The 14,781-nt window shown below is 44.5% G+C and overlaps 1 protein-coding gene across 1 annotated transcript; it reads right to left on the bottom strand.

The window, feature by feature from the left end:
* Positions 1-207: 207 nt before the first annotated feature.
* Positions 208-13,866, bottom strand: LOC308329117 (ovarian cancer G-protein coupled receptor 1-like). Its single transcript, XM_080783328.1, has 7 exons — positions 13,758-13,866; positions 6,817-7,227; positions 5,319-5,468; positions 4,236-4,369; positions 2,761-2,989; positions 1,422-1,602; positions 208-801 (listed from the first exon to the last, which is right to left on the bottom strand). Exons 2-7 carry the CDS (start codon positions 6,919-6,921, stop codon positions 452-454), a joined length of 1,149 nt encoding a protein of 382 aa, XP_080639454.1. The 5' UTR covers positions 6,922-7,227; positions 13,758-13,866; the 3' UTR covers positions 208-451.
* Positions 13,867-14,781: the final 915 nt, after the last annotated feature.

Here is a 14,781-nt window from a genome sequence, read left to right as displayed (position 1 = left end):
AGCAGATCTACAAGCTCGTAGCGCGCCACCGAGTGGCGCGCTACGAGCTTGTAGGTCTGCTATTTTTTGAAAAATCGAAGAACGACTGACATTTTTTTAGAATCTGATCTCAGGTCAGAATGGGGTTAATCAGACCAGTGTGTGTCCAGCAGTGGAAACCTGGTATGAATCTGATCTCAGGTCAGAATGGGGTTAATCAGACCAGTGTGTGTCCAGTGGAAACCTGGTATGAATCTGATCTCAGGTCAGAATGGGGTTAATCAGACCAGTGTGTGTCCAGTGGAAACCTGGTGTGAATCTGATCTCAGGTCAGAATGGGGTTAATCAGACCAGTGTGTGTCCAGTGGAAACCTGGTGTGAATCTGATCTCAGGTCAGAATGGGGTTAATCAGACCAGTGTGTGTCCAGTGGAAACCTCGTATGAATCTGATCTCAGGTCAGAATGGGTTAATCAGACCAGTGTGTGTCCAGTGGAAACCTGGTGTGAATCTGATCTCAGGTCAGAACGGGTCAACGCCACGTCGTCGGCGTTCATCCTGAGGTGCGTCAGCAGCGTGACGGAGGAGGAGGGCGGGGCGTCGGTGGGCGTGGCCACCTCGCGGGAGTCGGCGGCCGGGCGGGGCCGGGCGGGGCTGGCGTTGCCGCGGCGACGGCAGCAGCAGAATACGTTAACGAGGGGGCGGAGCAACAGGCGGTACAGGCCCCGCCTCGCGGCCTCGCTGACGAAACAGTAGAGAGCCGGATCGGCCAGGGAGTTCACGCTGGTCAGCAGGAGAGACAGGTGGTAGTAGTTAAATATACCTGAAAATATATATATGTAAATATGTAGTTTAATACAGTTCACACTGGACGGCAGGAGAGACAGGTGGTGGTAGTTAAATATACCTTAAAATATATATATGTAAATATGTAGTTTAATACAGTTCACACTGGACAGCAGGAGAGACAGGTGGTAGTAGTTAAATATACCTGAAAATATATATATGTAAATATGTAGTTTAAAACAGTTCACACTGGACAGCAGGAGAGACAGGTGGTGGTAGTTAAATATACCTGAACATATATAGTTAATATACCTGAAATATATATAAAATATATAGTTAAATATACCTGAAAATATATATATGTAAATATGTAGTTTAATACAGTTCACACTGGACGGCAGGAGAGACAGGTGGTGGTAGTTAAATATACCTGAAAATATATATGAAATGTCTAGTTAAATATACCTGAAATATATAGATAAATACACCTACGATAAAAAAAACAATATTCTTTAGTTTTGGGCTTAATGTATAATAATGTATAATAATGTATAATAATGTATAATAATAATGGACCTTGGTATGAAAAGGGTTGTACAGTAAACTAAAAACACTACAGTAAAACAAAAAAAGTGTAATAATATAAATTGTCTATACCTGCTATGAAGTTGCAGTCCCTCTCCAGCAGGGTGCGCACTAGGAGGAAGATGTGGTACGGAGAGAAACACACGAGGAAGATGAGGATGGTGCTGCCGACCAGGTGTCTGATCCTCGTCTTCTGATCCGCCTGCGTCCCCGCACTGCGTCCCACAGCCCGGAGGACACACAGGTAACTGACCTACACACACACACACACACACACACACACACACACACACACACAGTTAGTCCCCGCACTGTGTCCCACAGCCCGGAGGACACACAGGTAACTGACCTACACACACACACACACACACAGTTAGTCCCCGCACTGCGTCCCACGGCCCGGAGAACACACAGGTAACTGACCTACACACACACACACACACACACACACACACAGTCATGTCTTCATCATACTATAATCATGTTTCTCAGGAGCGCCAGTTTCGGTTGTTCAAATATGTGTCTCAAATGTGACCGCTTTGATTTTGACATATTGGTTGTTCAGTTTGACCCACCAGTTCTGGAGATATGGCTTATAGAGTAATGTGTTATAGAGAAACAGCGAGTTGAGAAAACAGGCTTGAAAGGTTCACATCTGTGGTCTCTAACATTACACCTATAGCTACATGTTTAAGCATTTATTTCATATTTACATGTCTTCTGTGGTCTCTAACATTACACCTAGCTACATGTTTAAGCATTTATTTCATATTTACATGTCTTCTGTGGTCTCCAACATTACACCTAGCTACATGTTTAAGCATTTATTTCATATTTACATGTCTTCTGTGGTCTCCAACATTACACCTAGCTACATGTTTAAGCATTTATTTCATATTTACATGTCTTCTGTGGTCTCCAACATTACACCTAGCTACATGTTTAAGCATTTCTTTCATATTTACATGTCTTCTGTGGACTCTAACATTACACTTATAGCTACATGTTTAAGCATTTATTTCATAGTTTACATGTCAAATTCAGCTCTGACATTCATTTCAGACATCTCTAGTATGTGAAGAGTCTGCTTGTGATATTAACTCATTATACAGTTATAGTCTTGCTGCCATTATTGTCTCTGTATCAAAAAGAGTCACAAATATGTAAATATGTCTGGGTTATCACAGATGAAGTTGTTAAGTACAGTTAAGTAAATGCAGTAATGTACGTAGTTACTGTGGGCGCGTTCAGAAATAGCGCACTAAGCAATGCAAACTAATATACGAGTGCACTCCCGGGGCGCAATTCTGAACAAACCCTTAGTTTATACCACTCCAACCTACCGACATAATAGCCAATGGGAAGAGGGCAACCTACTGACATAATAGCCAATGGGAAGAGGCCAACCTACCGACAGGATAGCCAATGGGAAGAGGAAGCCCACGATGAAGCGGTAGTAGTTGATTGGATACTCCCAGTCCTGCATGGGGTAGTGCTCGAAGCACACCGATTGGTTGTGCTGCGTCCTATCGCGGCTCAGCACTCTGTGTCTGAAGAAGACCACGCCCACCGCCACCTCCTTCAGCCAGATGAGGGCGCTGGTGAGCCAGGCGGCGCGCATCGACCTGAGACTGGAGAACCTGTTCAGAGACGACCACATGAGGGCGCTAGACTGGAGAACCTGTTCAGAGACGACCACATGAGGGCGCTAGACTGAACCTGTTCAGAGACAACCACATGAGGGCGCTAGACTGGAGAACCTGTTTAGAGACAACCACATGAGACCTGAGACTGGAGAACCTGTTCAGAGACAACCACATGAGGGCACTAGACTGGAGAACCTGTTTAGAGACGACCACATGAGGGCACTAGACTGGAGAACATGTTTAGAGAAGACCACATGAGGGCACTAGACTGGAGAACATGTTTAGAGACGACCACATGAGGGCACTAGACTGGAGAACCTGTTCAGAGACAACCACATGAGACCTGAGACTGGAGAACCTGTTCAGAGACGACCACATGAGGGCACTAGACTGGAGAACCTGTTTAGAGACGACCACATGAGGGCGCTAGACTGGAGAACCTGTTCAGAGACGACCACATGAGGGCGCTAGACTGGAGAACCTGTTTAGAGACAACCACATGAGGGCGCTAGACTGGAGAACCTGTTCAGAGACGACCACATGAGGGCGCTAGACTGGAGAACCTGTTCAGAGACGACCACATGAGGGCGCTAGACTGGAGAACCTGTTCAGAGACGACCACATGAGGGCGCTAGACTGGAGAACCTGTTCAGAGACGACCACATGAGGGCGCTAGACTGGAGAACCTGTTCAGAGACGACCACATGAGGGCACTAGACTGGAGAACCTGTTTAGAGACAACCACATGAGACCTGAGACTGAAGAACCTGTTCAGAGACAACCACATGAGGGCACTAGACTGGAGAACCTGTTCAGAGACGACCACATGAGGGCACTAGACTGGAGAACCTGTTTAGAGACAACCACATGAGACCTGAGACTGAAGAACCTGTTCAGAGACGACCACATGAGGGCACTAGACTGGAGAACCTGGGAGACACTTTAGTACCGCAGCTTAATGGGTGGACCTATACCTCAATGGGTGGACCTATACCTCAATGGGTGGACCTACCTCAATGGGTGGACCTACCTCAATGGGTGGACTTATACCTCAATGGGTGGACCTATACATCAATGGGTGGACCTACCTCAATGGGTGGACTTATACCTCAATGGGTGGACTTATACCTCAATGGGTGGACCTACCTCAATGGGTGGACCTACCTCAATGGGTGGACCTACCTCAATGGGTGGACCTAGACCTCAATGGGTGGACCTATAAATCAATGGGTGGACCTACCTCAATGGGTGGACCACGGCCAGGTATCGGTCCAGACTGATGCAGCACAGGAAGCCGATGCTGATGTAGATGTTCTCGTAGAGCAGGAAGCCACACAGCTGACACACCCACTCCCTGTGGCTCCAGTTGTCATCCTGCACACACACACACACACACACACACACACACACACACGCACGCACGTGCAAACACACACATGCACACACACACACACACACACACACACACGTTACACACAAAATAACAATACTACACAATGGTGCAATGAAGCTTAGCGTTAGTTAAGGGAAGTCATTCACTCCTCAGCTGTCAATCAGCTGTCAATCAGAAGATCAGACGGATCTAGTATGAGAGTAGCGTTGACTCCCATTGTAATAATGGAATGAGGAAGTGCTCATTATATCTCAATGGGATAGTTCCAATGTGTGGAACTATAGCCCATAGGCACCCCGCTTTGTCTCAATGGGATAGTTCCAATGTGTGGAACTATAGCCCATAGCACCCCGCTTTGTCTCAATGGGATAGTTCCAATGTGTGGAACTATAGCCCATAGCACCATGCTTTGTCTCAATGGGATAGTTCCAATGTGTGGAACTATAGCCCATAGCACCATGCTTTGTCTCAATGGGATAGTTCCAATGTGTGGAACTATAGCCCATAGCACCATGCTTTGTCTCAATGGGATAGTTCCAATGTGTGGAACTATAGCCCATAGCACCCCGCTTTGTCTCAATGGGATAGTTCCAATGTGTGGAACTATAGCCCACAGCACCCTGCTTTGTCTCAATGGGATAGTTCCAATGTGTGGAACTATAGCCCATAGCACCCCGCTTTGTCTCAATGGGATAGTTCCAATGTGTGGAACTATAGCCCATAGCACCCTGCTTTGTCTCAATGGGATAGTTCCAATGTGTGGAACTATAGCCCATAGGCACCCTGCTTTGTCTCAATGGGATAGTTCCAATGTGTGGAACTATAACCCATAGGCACCCCGCTTTGTCTCAATGGGATAGTTCCAATGTGTGGAACTATAGCCCATAGCACCCTGCTTTGTCTCAATGGGATAGATTGTCTCAATAATACCTGAAAGAAGTACTGTAGCCAGAGTGGTAGAGAGGCCAGGTACAGCAGGTCAGACACGGTGAGGTTCAGTAAATAAACTCCCAGTTCGTTGCGTTGTCTCAACTGTAGAACGGCATGGTAGAGGCTGTACAGGTTGGAGGGAACGCCCACCTAGTGCACGCACACACACACACACACACGCACACACACACACACACACACACACACACACGGTAGAGACTGTACAGGTTGGAGGGAACGCCCACCTATAACATACTAGTATGACCTCTTTCGGTCCGGGGCGTTTGTTTGGAAACAGGCACTCTGACGGGCAAAGTTCCACCCTGAAGATTCATTAATTGTAAAGCAGATCAAAACCGAGGTAGACAGTACTTTGTACCACCTGGAACTGGTCTCTAAACTGCCTCCCCCTGGCCAGCCGGGGCGCCTGATGGAGGGGAAAGGAACTGGTTGGAATAACGTGTTCCTTCCACGCGCTACGCTACGTCCAACCAGGGAAACTCCCCCCTGTCAGGTGTAAAGGAGCAACTTGGACACTCAGGCATGAAGGAAGCATGAGTTAAGTCCGTTGCTCTCCCCAGGTTGGCGGAGGGTGTGTAGAGCCCAGGATCACATTAGATGATTGACACAGGGGTGAAAAATGGGTTACAGAATCGTGGGATAAAAAATATATATATATATAAAATAAAATAAACACACTCTGGCAATGTTTCACCCGGCGAGCCCCTCCCGGCGCGCCCCTCCACCAGCATTTTTGTAACATGGTTCACAGAGCGTCGCAGTCCCGCCCCCCCTCGAGATACCCCCCCCCCTCGAAATCCCCGTTCATTTTCCCTCATAGACTTTTCAAGAAAGTATTTATTTAAAGACAGTTAACGCCGCGGACAAAGACAACTCTTGTCGTGACAAATCATGACAACAAACAAAAAAAATTGGGCCAAACAAAGAATTAGAAAGTAGGAGAAAAAAAAGGCAGGATTTAACACCTTTTTTTTGTTGTTTTCCTTCTTTGTAATTATTTTGTTTGGTCCAAAATATTGTGTGTTGTTGTCATGATTTGTCACGACAAGAGTTGGCTTCGTACGACGCTTAAAAGGTCACTCGTCGTTCTGAAAGGGGGCGACGCTCCATAGTGCTTCCACTTAACCCATTCTGACCTGAGATCAGATTCATACGAGGTTTCCACTGGACACACACTGGTCTGATTAACCCATTCTGACCTGAGATCAGATTTAAAAAAAGTCAGTCGTTCTTCGGTTTTTCAAAAATAGCAGACCTACAAGCTCGTAGCGCGCCACTCGGTGGCGCGCTATGAGCTTGTAGATCTGCTATTTTTCAATAGCTAAAGCATAACATGATGCTAACACAAAAATGGGTTCCCGTTCAGAATGGGTTAATTGCACGCACGCACGCGCACACACACACACGCGCACACACGCACACACACACACGCACACACACACACGCACACACGCACGCACACACGTCCAGTGCTCACCAGCAGCACCAGGATGTAGACAGGGGAAAACAGGTACAGGTGGATCTGGTGACTGATGGTGCAGTTGATGATGTCATCGTTTTCGGACATGTTGGTGTGCACCATGACACACACACACACACACGCACGTGCACACACATTCACACAAATTACGGTAACCCACACAAGCGACGCACTAATACACACACACACACAATCACCCTCTCACACGCACACGCACGCACGCACGCTAACACACGCACGCCCATGCACACACACACACACACACACACACACACACACACACACACACACACACACACACAAACTCACAATCACAGACACACCATGTCGGTTAATGAGATGTGTGGCATCACATCCTGTCCTGTGCGGTGATTGGCTGTTTGGTCTGCATCTCCTCTCCGATTGGCTCTGAAATACGGAAGACATGTAAATATGACATAAATGCTTAAACATGTAGCTATAGGTGTAATGTTAGAGTCCACAGAAGACATGTAAATATGACATAAATGCTTAAACATGTAGCTATAGGTGTAATGTTAGAGACCACAGAAGACATGTAAATATGACATAAATGCTTAAACATGTAGCTATAGGTGTAATGTTAGAGTCCACAGAAGACATGTAAATATGACATAAATGCTTAAACATGTAGCTATAGGTGTAATGTTAGAGTCCACAGAAGACATGTAAATATGAAATAAATGCTTAAACATGTAGCTATAGGTCTAATGTTAGAGTCCACAGAAGACATGTAAATATGACATAAATGCTTAAACATGAAGCTATAGGTGTAATGTTAGAGTCCACAGAAGACATGTAAATATGACATAAATGCTTAAACATGTAGCTATAGGTGTAATGTTAGAGTCCACAGAAGACATGTAAATATGACATAAATGCTTAAACATGTAGCTATAGGTGTAATGTTAGAGACCACAGAAGACATGTAAATATGACATAAATGCTTAAACATGTAGCTATACTGTAGGTGTAATGTTAGAGTCCACAGAAGACATGTAAATATGACATAAATGCTTAAACATGTAGCTAGGTGTAATGTTAGAGTCCACAGAAGACATGTAAATATGACATAAATGCTTAAACATGTAGCTAGGTGTAATGTTAGAGTCCACAGAAGACATGTAAATATGACATAAATGCTTAAACATGTAGCTAGGTGTAAAATAGTTTTCTCAACTCGCTGTTTCTCTGCCAGACATTATACTCTATAAGCCATATCTCCAAAACGGGTGGGTCAAACTGAACAACCAATATGTCAATTTGTTTTGAAGCTATTATGATTCCCTGCTTTCATAGGACATTTTGAATATAGCGAAAATGTGCATTAATCCAACGACTGTCTCTCGTTCACGGTGGGTCACATTATGAGGGAACGGCTGTCTCTCATTCACGGTGGGTCACATTATGAGGGAACGGCTGTCTCTCGTTCACGGTGGGTCACATTATGAGGGAATGGCCTGGCTTGCTCTTCTCTGGCTCACTTTATTGCGCTATTCCCTTGATATTCCATCGTAGACGGAATCTAATCGAATCTAATCTAAGAGCTACAGCTTCATTCCTGTGCGGGTCAGTGTGTTGTGAAACAATGATTAATGGCAGGGAGTGAACACCTAAATAATACAGACAAACACCCCGAGGATACCGACCTTACTTAAACCAGACCCATCTAATAGAAGAGTTGTGACATTGAGGGGGCAGAAACCCAGAGCCATCTAATAGAAGAGTTAGGACATTGAGGGGGCAGAAACCCAGAGCCATCTAATAGAAGAGTTAGGACATTGAGGGGGCAGAAACCCAGAGCCATCTAATAGAAGAGTTAGGACATTGAGGGGGCAGAAACCCAGAGCCATCTAATAGGAGAGTTAGGACATTGAGGGGGCAGAAACCCAGAGCCATCTAATAGAAGAGTTAGGACATTGAGGGGGGCAGAAACCCAGAGCCATCTAATAGAAGAGTTAGGACATTGAGGGGGCAGAAACCCAGAGCCATCTAATAGAAGTTAGTTAGTTAGTTAGTTTCATTTATTGTCCACGTGTGGAAATTCGTCTTCGGTCTCAAACAGTAAAAAACAAACGGTTACAACAACAGCAACAACACTTAACACAATTATTTTATCATGGCAAAAAAAGTGCAGGACAACAGTGAGATACATTTGGAAAACAAACAAATCTAGCGAGACATGGTGTCATTTAGTGCCTTAATGGCATTTGGTATGAAAGATTTTTTTTTAAATGTTACGGTTAGCCCTTGGTACTTTGTACCGTCTACCAGAGGGAAGTAGTTGGAACTCCCTGCAGAGTGGATGAGAGGAGGTCGTTTGCTATCTTGATAGCTTTTTTACGAAGTACCTCCTTGTAGATACAGCCTAATTGTTGCTGTCTCTTCCCAATTATTTTTGAGGCTAGGTTTACTATTCGCTGCAGCTTGCTTCTTCCTTTAGAAGAGTTAGGACATTGAGGGGGCAGAAACCGAGCGCTGTTCATGCAGCCTGAACTGGTTGGAAATACATTGTTTTCAACGAGGGGCGGCGCAAATATATAAGAGCTATTTTAAAGCATGTGTGCAACATGACAACTGTTTTCAAGTATTGTACAGTAACAACTGAAGTCTCTTTAATGTTTACATTGTACTATTACTACAGAACAATCTAAACTAAAGGGATTTAAGGTCATTAAAGCTGGGCTGTTGCCCGGAGTCCAATGCATTTCTGCATACTTCCGGTCCAGGACTTGTCCCAACCCATTTGGGACGAAACGATTCTATACAATTGTCTTCTAAATCATGACAATATTAAACAAAGAATTAGAAAGTAGAAAAAAACTTGTTGTTTTTTGTTTTTCTTATATGTAATTATTTGTTTTGTCCAAAATAATTGTGTGTGTTGGCTTCGTACTGTCTCAATGCAGAAACACACACACATTAACCTCATGTTCACAGATCACTGTCTCAATGCAGAAACACACACACATTAACCTCATGTTCACAGATCACTGTCTCAATGCAGAAACACACACACATTAACCTCATGTTCACAGATCACTGTCTCAATGCAGAAACACACACACATTAACCTCATGTTCACAGATCACTGTCTCAATGCAGAAACACACACACATTAACCTCATGTTCACAGATCACTGTCTCAATGCAGAGACACACACACATTAACCTCATGTTCACAGATCACTGTCTCAATGCAGAAACACACACACATTAACCTCATGTTCACAGATCACTGTCTCAATGCAGAAACACACACACACACACACACACACACACACACACACACACACACACACACACACACATTAACCTCATGTTCATACTGTAGATCACTGTGTGAATCATTTATGAACATTAACTACATGGAAACATGTACGCCAGCGTGTACAGTATACAGCTGTCATCATCATTCTCTGCTTGGCTATTGTTTCTGCCTCCCTCTGTGTGTGTGTGTGTGTGTGTGTGTGTGTGTGTGTGTGTGTGTGTGTGTGTGTGTGTGTGTGTGTGTGTGCTCTGTCTGTTCTGTATTACTGTGTGTGTGTGTGTTAACCTTGGTATAATGTTTAGTTACTGGACCATGTCATCCTTAGACAGACTTATAGCATGTTACTGTACGTAGACAGCACTAGAATTGCATTGTACTGTATGAAGTCATAGCACTTTATAGTATAGTATAGTTCCATTATATAGATATTCCACTGTTACGTTCTTAGCTTACGCATGTTTCATGATAACCACTTGTTATGTATGTGATGTATTGCTTAATGTAAATCTCTCTGGATTAAGAGCGTCTGATAAATGACTAAATTGCTGTCTGTCTGTCTGTCTGTCTGTCTGTCTGTCTGTCTGTCTGCCTGCCTGCCTGCCTGCCTGCCTGCCTGCCTGCCTGCCTGCCTGCCTGCCTGCCTGCCTGCCTGCCTGCTCTATAGGTTCATTGAATGACCACGGTATACAGTACAGTATTATCAGTGTTTCTCAAACTATTTCATGTCAAGGACCCTCCAGACCCCCCAGAATTATATGTAATCGGCCGCAGACCCCAATCTGATTAAATACGTTTGAGAATCACTGATATAGGAACCTGAGGCTTTTTCAGAAAACTGTCAGGATTTGGAAGACATTTAGTAGAATGGATGCATGTGTTCTCACTGGTGTAAATGACTCAAAGCTGAGCTGTAGAGGTGTTCTCACTGGTGTAAATGACTCAAAGCTGAGCTGTAGAGGTGTTCTCAGCTGTTAAATGTCCACCACGTCTTTTTTTTTTCTCTCTCTGGTTGTTTTTTGGAATCATTCACGTGGAAAAGGAACGCTAGAAAAACACACACAACCATCTGTATGAGTTCAGAAGGGTTCGGCACAGACACGACTCTCTGATACAGGCTGTTATTTAGAAGACAGAAGTGCTGTTGTTGTCTCCACCAGGCCGAAGGTGTGGGGGAGAGTATAGCCTACTCCGTCCATGCCCGTGCGTGCGTACGTGCGTGCGTGGCGTGCGTGCGTGCACCAGAAGCGTAGCGTCCATTGGTCCACTCGGCCAACAGGCCCAGTGTACTGAGATCTTGTCCCAGTCTAGCTTCTGATAGAACAGATATATATACATAGCCTACATTGTCAGTATAAACTACCTCCCCTCAGAGCGACATCACCAGCCCCTCCTTGGCTCCTCCCCCATGTGCATCACATCTCGCACATCCAGAAAGCGCTACCAGAGCATCAAATCTCACACCACCGTCTCAGTAACAGTTTCTACCCCCAGGGGGCAGTCAGGCTGCCGAACGGCTGACCTTGAACTGTATTGCACTGTTTTGTCACTTCACTTGCACTTTTTTTCCTTTTTGTCTTTTTCTTGCACTATAGATGTTTGTTTATGTCCTGTGTATGTAAGACTGAGAGTGCTCTGCAGAGCAAAATCATTGTCATTGTATTTATACTCTGTATCTATACATTATTTAGGTTTTAGGTTTATTTAGCATATAATACAAATAAATGACAATAACATATAAAAGAAACAAAAATATAATGCAAGGAAAGGAAGAAGCCTATGGGCTTATATGGAATCCTTTCCTAAAGGAAGTGGTTATTGGTTTAAAAGATTAAAAGTTCATTAAGAACAGAACATAACATTATATTATATAACATAACATAACATAACATAACATAACATAACATAACATAACATAACATAACATAACATAACATATAACATAACATTATGACAAATAAACCTCAACCTGAACCTGATGTTGACGTGTCCAAATCACACCAACCACAGTAAATGGTCCTCCATTAGCAATTTGGCAAAACTGGTTCAACATATCGCCTATCGACGTCGAAAAAAGGAAAAAAAAGGCTTTTTAAAATGTATTTTTTTTCTGAAAGACCTCATGTTTCTGTATCAGTGGTTCTTAATGAAGAACAGAGGGGACTGTGAAGTGACAACCAGACTATAGTGTGTTTGGTAAAACAGTCTTCTCTGTGAGAGCCTCGATCCCATCACTGGAACAGTCTCTGTGAGAGCCTCGATCCCATCACTGGAACAGTCTCTGTCAGAGCCTCCCATCACTGGAACAGTCTCTGTCAGAGCCTCCCATCACTGGAACAGTCTCTGTCAGAGCCTCCCATCACTGGAACAGTCTCTGTCAGAGCCTCCCATCACTGGAACAGTCTCTGTCAGAGCCTCCCATCACTGGAACAGTCTCTGTCAGAGCCTCCCATCACTGGAACAGTCTCTGTCAGAGCCTCCCATCACTGGAACAGTCTCTGTCAGAGCCTCCCATCACTGGAACAGTCTCTGTCAGAGCCTCCCATCACTGGAACAGTCTCTGTCAGAGCCTCCCATCACTGGAACAGTCTCTGTCAGAGCCTCCCATCACTGGAACAGTCTCTGTCAGAGCCTCCCATCACTGGAACAGTCTCTGTCAGAGCCTCCCATCACTGGAACAGTCTCTGTCAGAGCCTCCCATCACTGGAACAGTCTCTGTCAGAGCCTCCCATCACTGGAACAGTCTCTGTTAGAGCCTCCCATCACTGGAACAGTCTCTGTCAGAGCCTCCCATCACTGGAACAGTCTCTGTCAGAGCCTCCCATCACTGGAACAGTCTCTGTCAGAGCCTCCCATCACTGGAACAGTCTCTGTCAGAGCCTCCCATCACTGGAACAGTCTCCCCACAAAAGTAAGAGAGACTTCCAACTATCTGACCTTCAAATTCAACCTGAAAAGGTGGCCTAAAACAACTCAGCTCTGTAATCATGAGTAACTATCAGCACTAATTAGTATTCAGTGTCATTTCTCACTTCACTTTGCAGTTGTTCTGTCCCCTGTACCATGTTGATCTGTTATTGTATTGTGTTTTTGTATGGTCATGATGTTGGGTGCCTGCACATATATGCACACATGGCATCAATGCATGGTGTTGAGTGCAGGTGCCCTACACTTTGTCTTTATTTTATCATTCATTAACAGGGACTACAGATGAAATTTAGCTTCGGCTAACTCTGGCCCATTTACATTGATGTGAAAACTGACATGTTTATTAATGAGCTTTGTCCCTGTCAAATAAATAAATAATATTTCATGTCAAGGACCCCAAAACGTATAATGTATTGTAATTGGCCGCCGACAGGCACATTTTCACGTTTTTTTTTCAAAAATAGCAGACCTACAAGTTGAGCTTGTAGATCTGCTATTTCTCAATAGCTATCATAATGCTTTAAAACACCAAAATGGGTTAAAGAATTGGTCAGTTTTGAACAAAGTGCCTCAAATCAAGTGCAATTTATGTGAAATTGTGCATCCACATTTCTACTGGGCAGAGTATTAAACCCTCCCTTTCACACTGGCCTGTTATAGCGCCATCAGCAGGTGGACTTTTGCAGAACAAAATGCCTCAGGAGGCCACAATAACCGACCTGACCTGGTGGAGACCTTGTGGAGACCTGGTGGAGACCTGGTGGAGACCTGGTGGAGACCTGTGGAGACCTGGTGGAGACCTTGTGGAGACCTTGTGGAGACCTGGTGGAGACCTTGTGGAGACCTTGTGGAGACCTGGTGGAGACCTGGTGGAGACCTGTGGAGACCTGGTGGAGACCTAGTGGAGACCTGGTGGAGACCTGTGGAGGGTTTGATGTTTTACAATGTTTTACCACAACACAACACAGCACAGCACAGCACAGCACCTCGCAGTGCGTCACGTTGGGAGCTTGTAGATCGGCTACAAAATCAATCGAGGCAATCAAGCCCCTTAAATGTAAATGTCTCGTCCCTCTCTAGACCCCGGCCACTCTTAATGAAAACACTTCATCAACGCATACCGAGGGTTACGGCTACGCTTTTCCATCTCGCCCCACTACTCCACCTATAGCTGTAAATAACAAACATCATTCATGTTGGGGATTATATATAAAAGGTATTATCATATCAATGTATCATTGTTAAGTTCACTCTGTATATCCACGGGCATAATATATATAGCATATTGATGCCTGCAGTATAAGATTCAAGATTGCTTTATTTTGTCATAATTTCCAACTGTAGCAGCAGAAAAAAACGAAATTACGTTTCTCCTATAGTTGAAAGACAGCACAGGCTGCTCGTACAATAATAAATTATCAGTGCAAGACAATACTAAGAATAAATAACAAGTCCTAAAAACTACAGGGATCCATAAAAAGATTAATAGAATAAAAAACCATTTAAAACCATTTAAAAAAACAGAACATGGATCACAGTTCATGTCCTATCTGCCAGGGAGGCTGGAGTTCAGGAGCCTGATTGCCTGGGGAAAGAAGGTTCTTTAAAACATGGGCTATATGGAAGGCTAGTGCCCCTCAGCTATATAGGAGGGGCTAGCCAACCCTTAAAGCTATTTATGGGAGGGGCTCTCTCCCAACATCATGTTGTCTCTCCTAATGTATCAATACAGCATGGAATTGTGGACA

The sequence above is a fragment of the Protomyctophum bolini genome (assembly GCF_963924005.1).
Source record: "Protomyctophum bolini genome assembly, chromosome: 15".
NCBI classification, from domain to species: Eukaryota; Metazoa; Chordata; class Actinopteri; order Myctophiformes; family Myctophidae; genus Protomyctophum; species Protomyctophum bolini.
This window is presented reverse-complemented; position numbering and strand designations above follow the sequence as displayed.

Bases quoted from the DNA above. Each gene is read 5' to 3' on its own strand.
- LOC308329117 (XM_080783328.1), bottom strand. From the start codon at position 6,921: ATGGTGCACACCAACATGTCCGAAAACGATGACATCATCAACTGCACC. The intron at 2,990-4,235 runs GTAGGTCCACCC...GTCTCTGAACAG, and splicing joins GCCGTGGTCCACCCATTGAG to GTTCTCCAGTCTCAGGTCGA. The intron at 1,603-2,760 runs GTAGGTTGGCCT...GTGTGTGTGTAG, and splicing joins TCCCATTGGCTATCCTGTCG to GTCAGTTACCTGTGTGTCCT.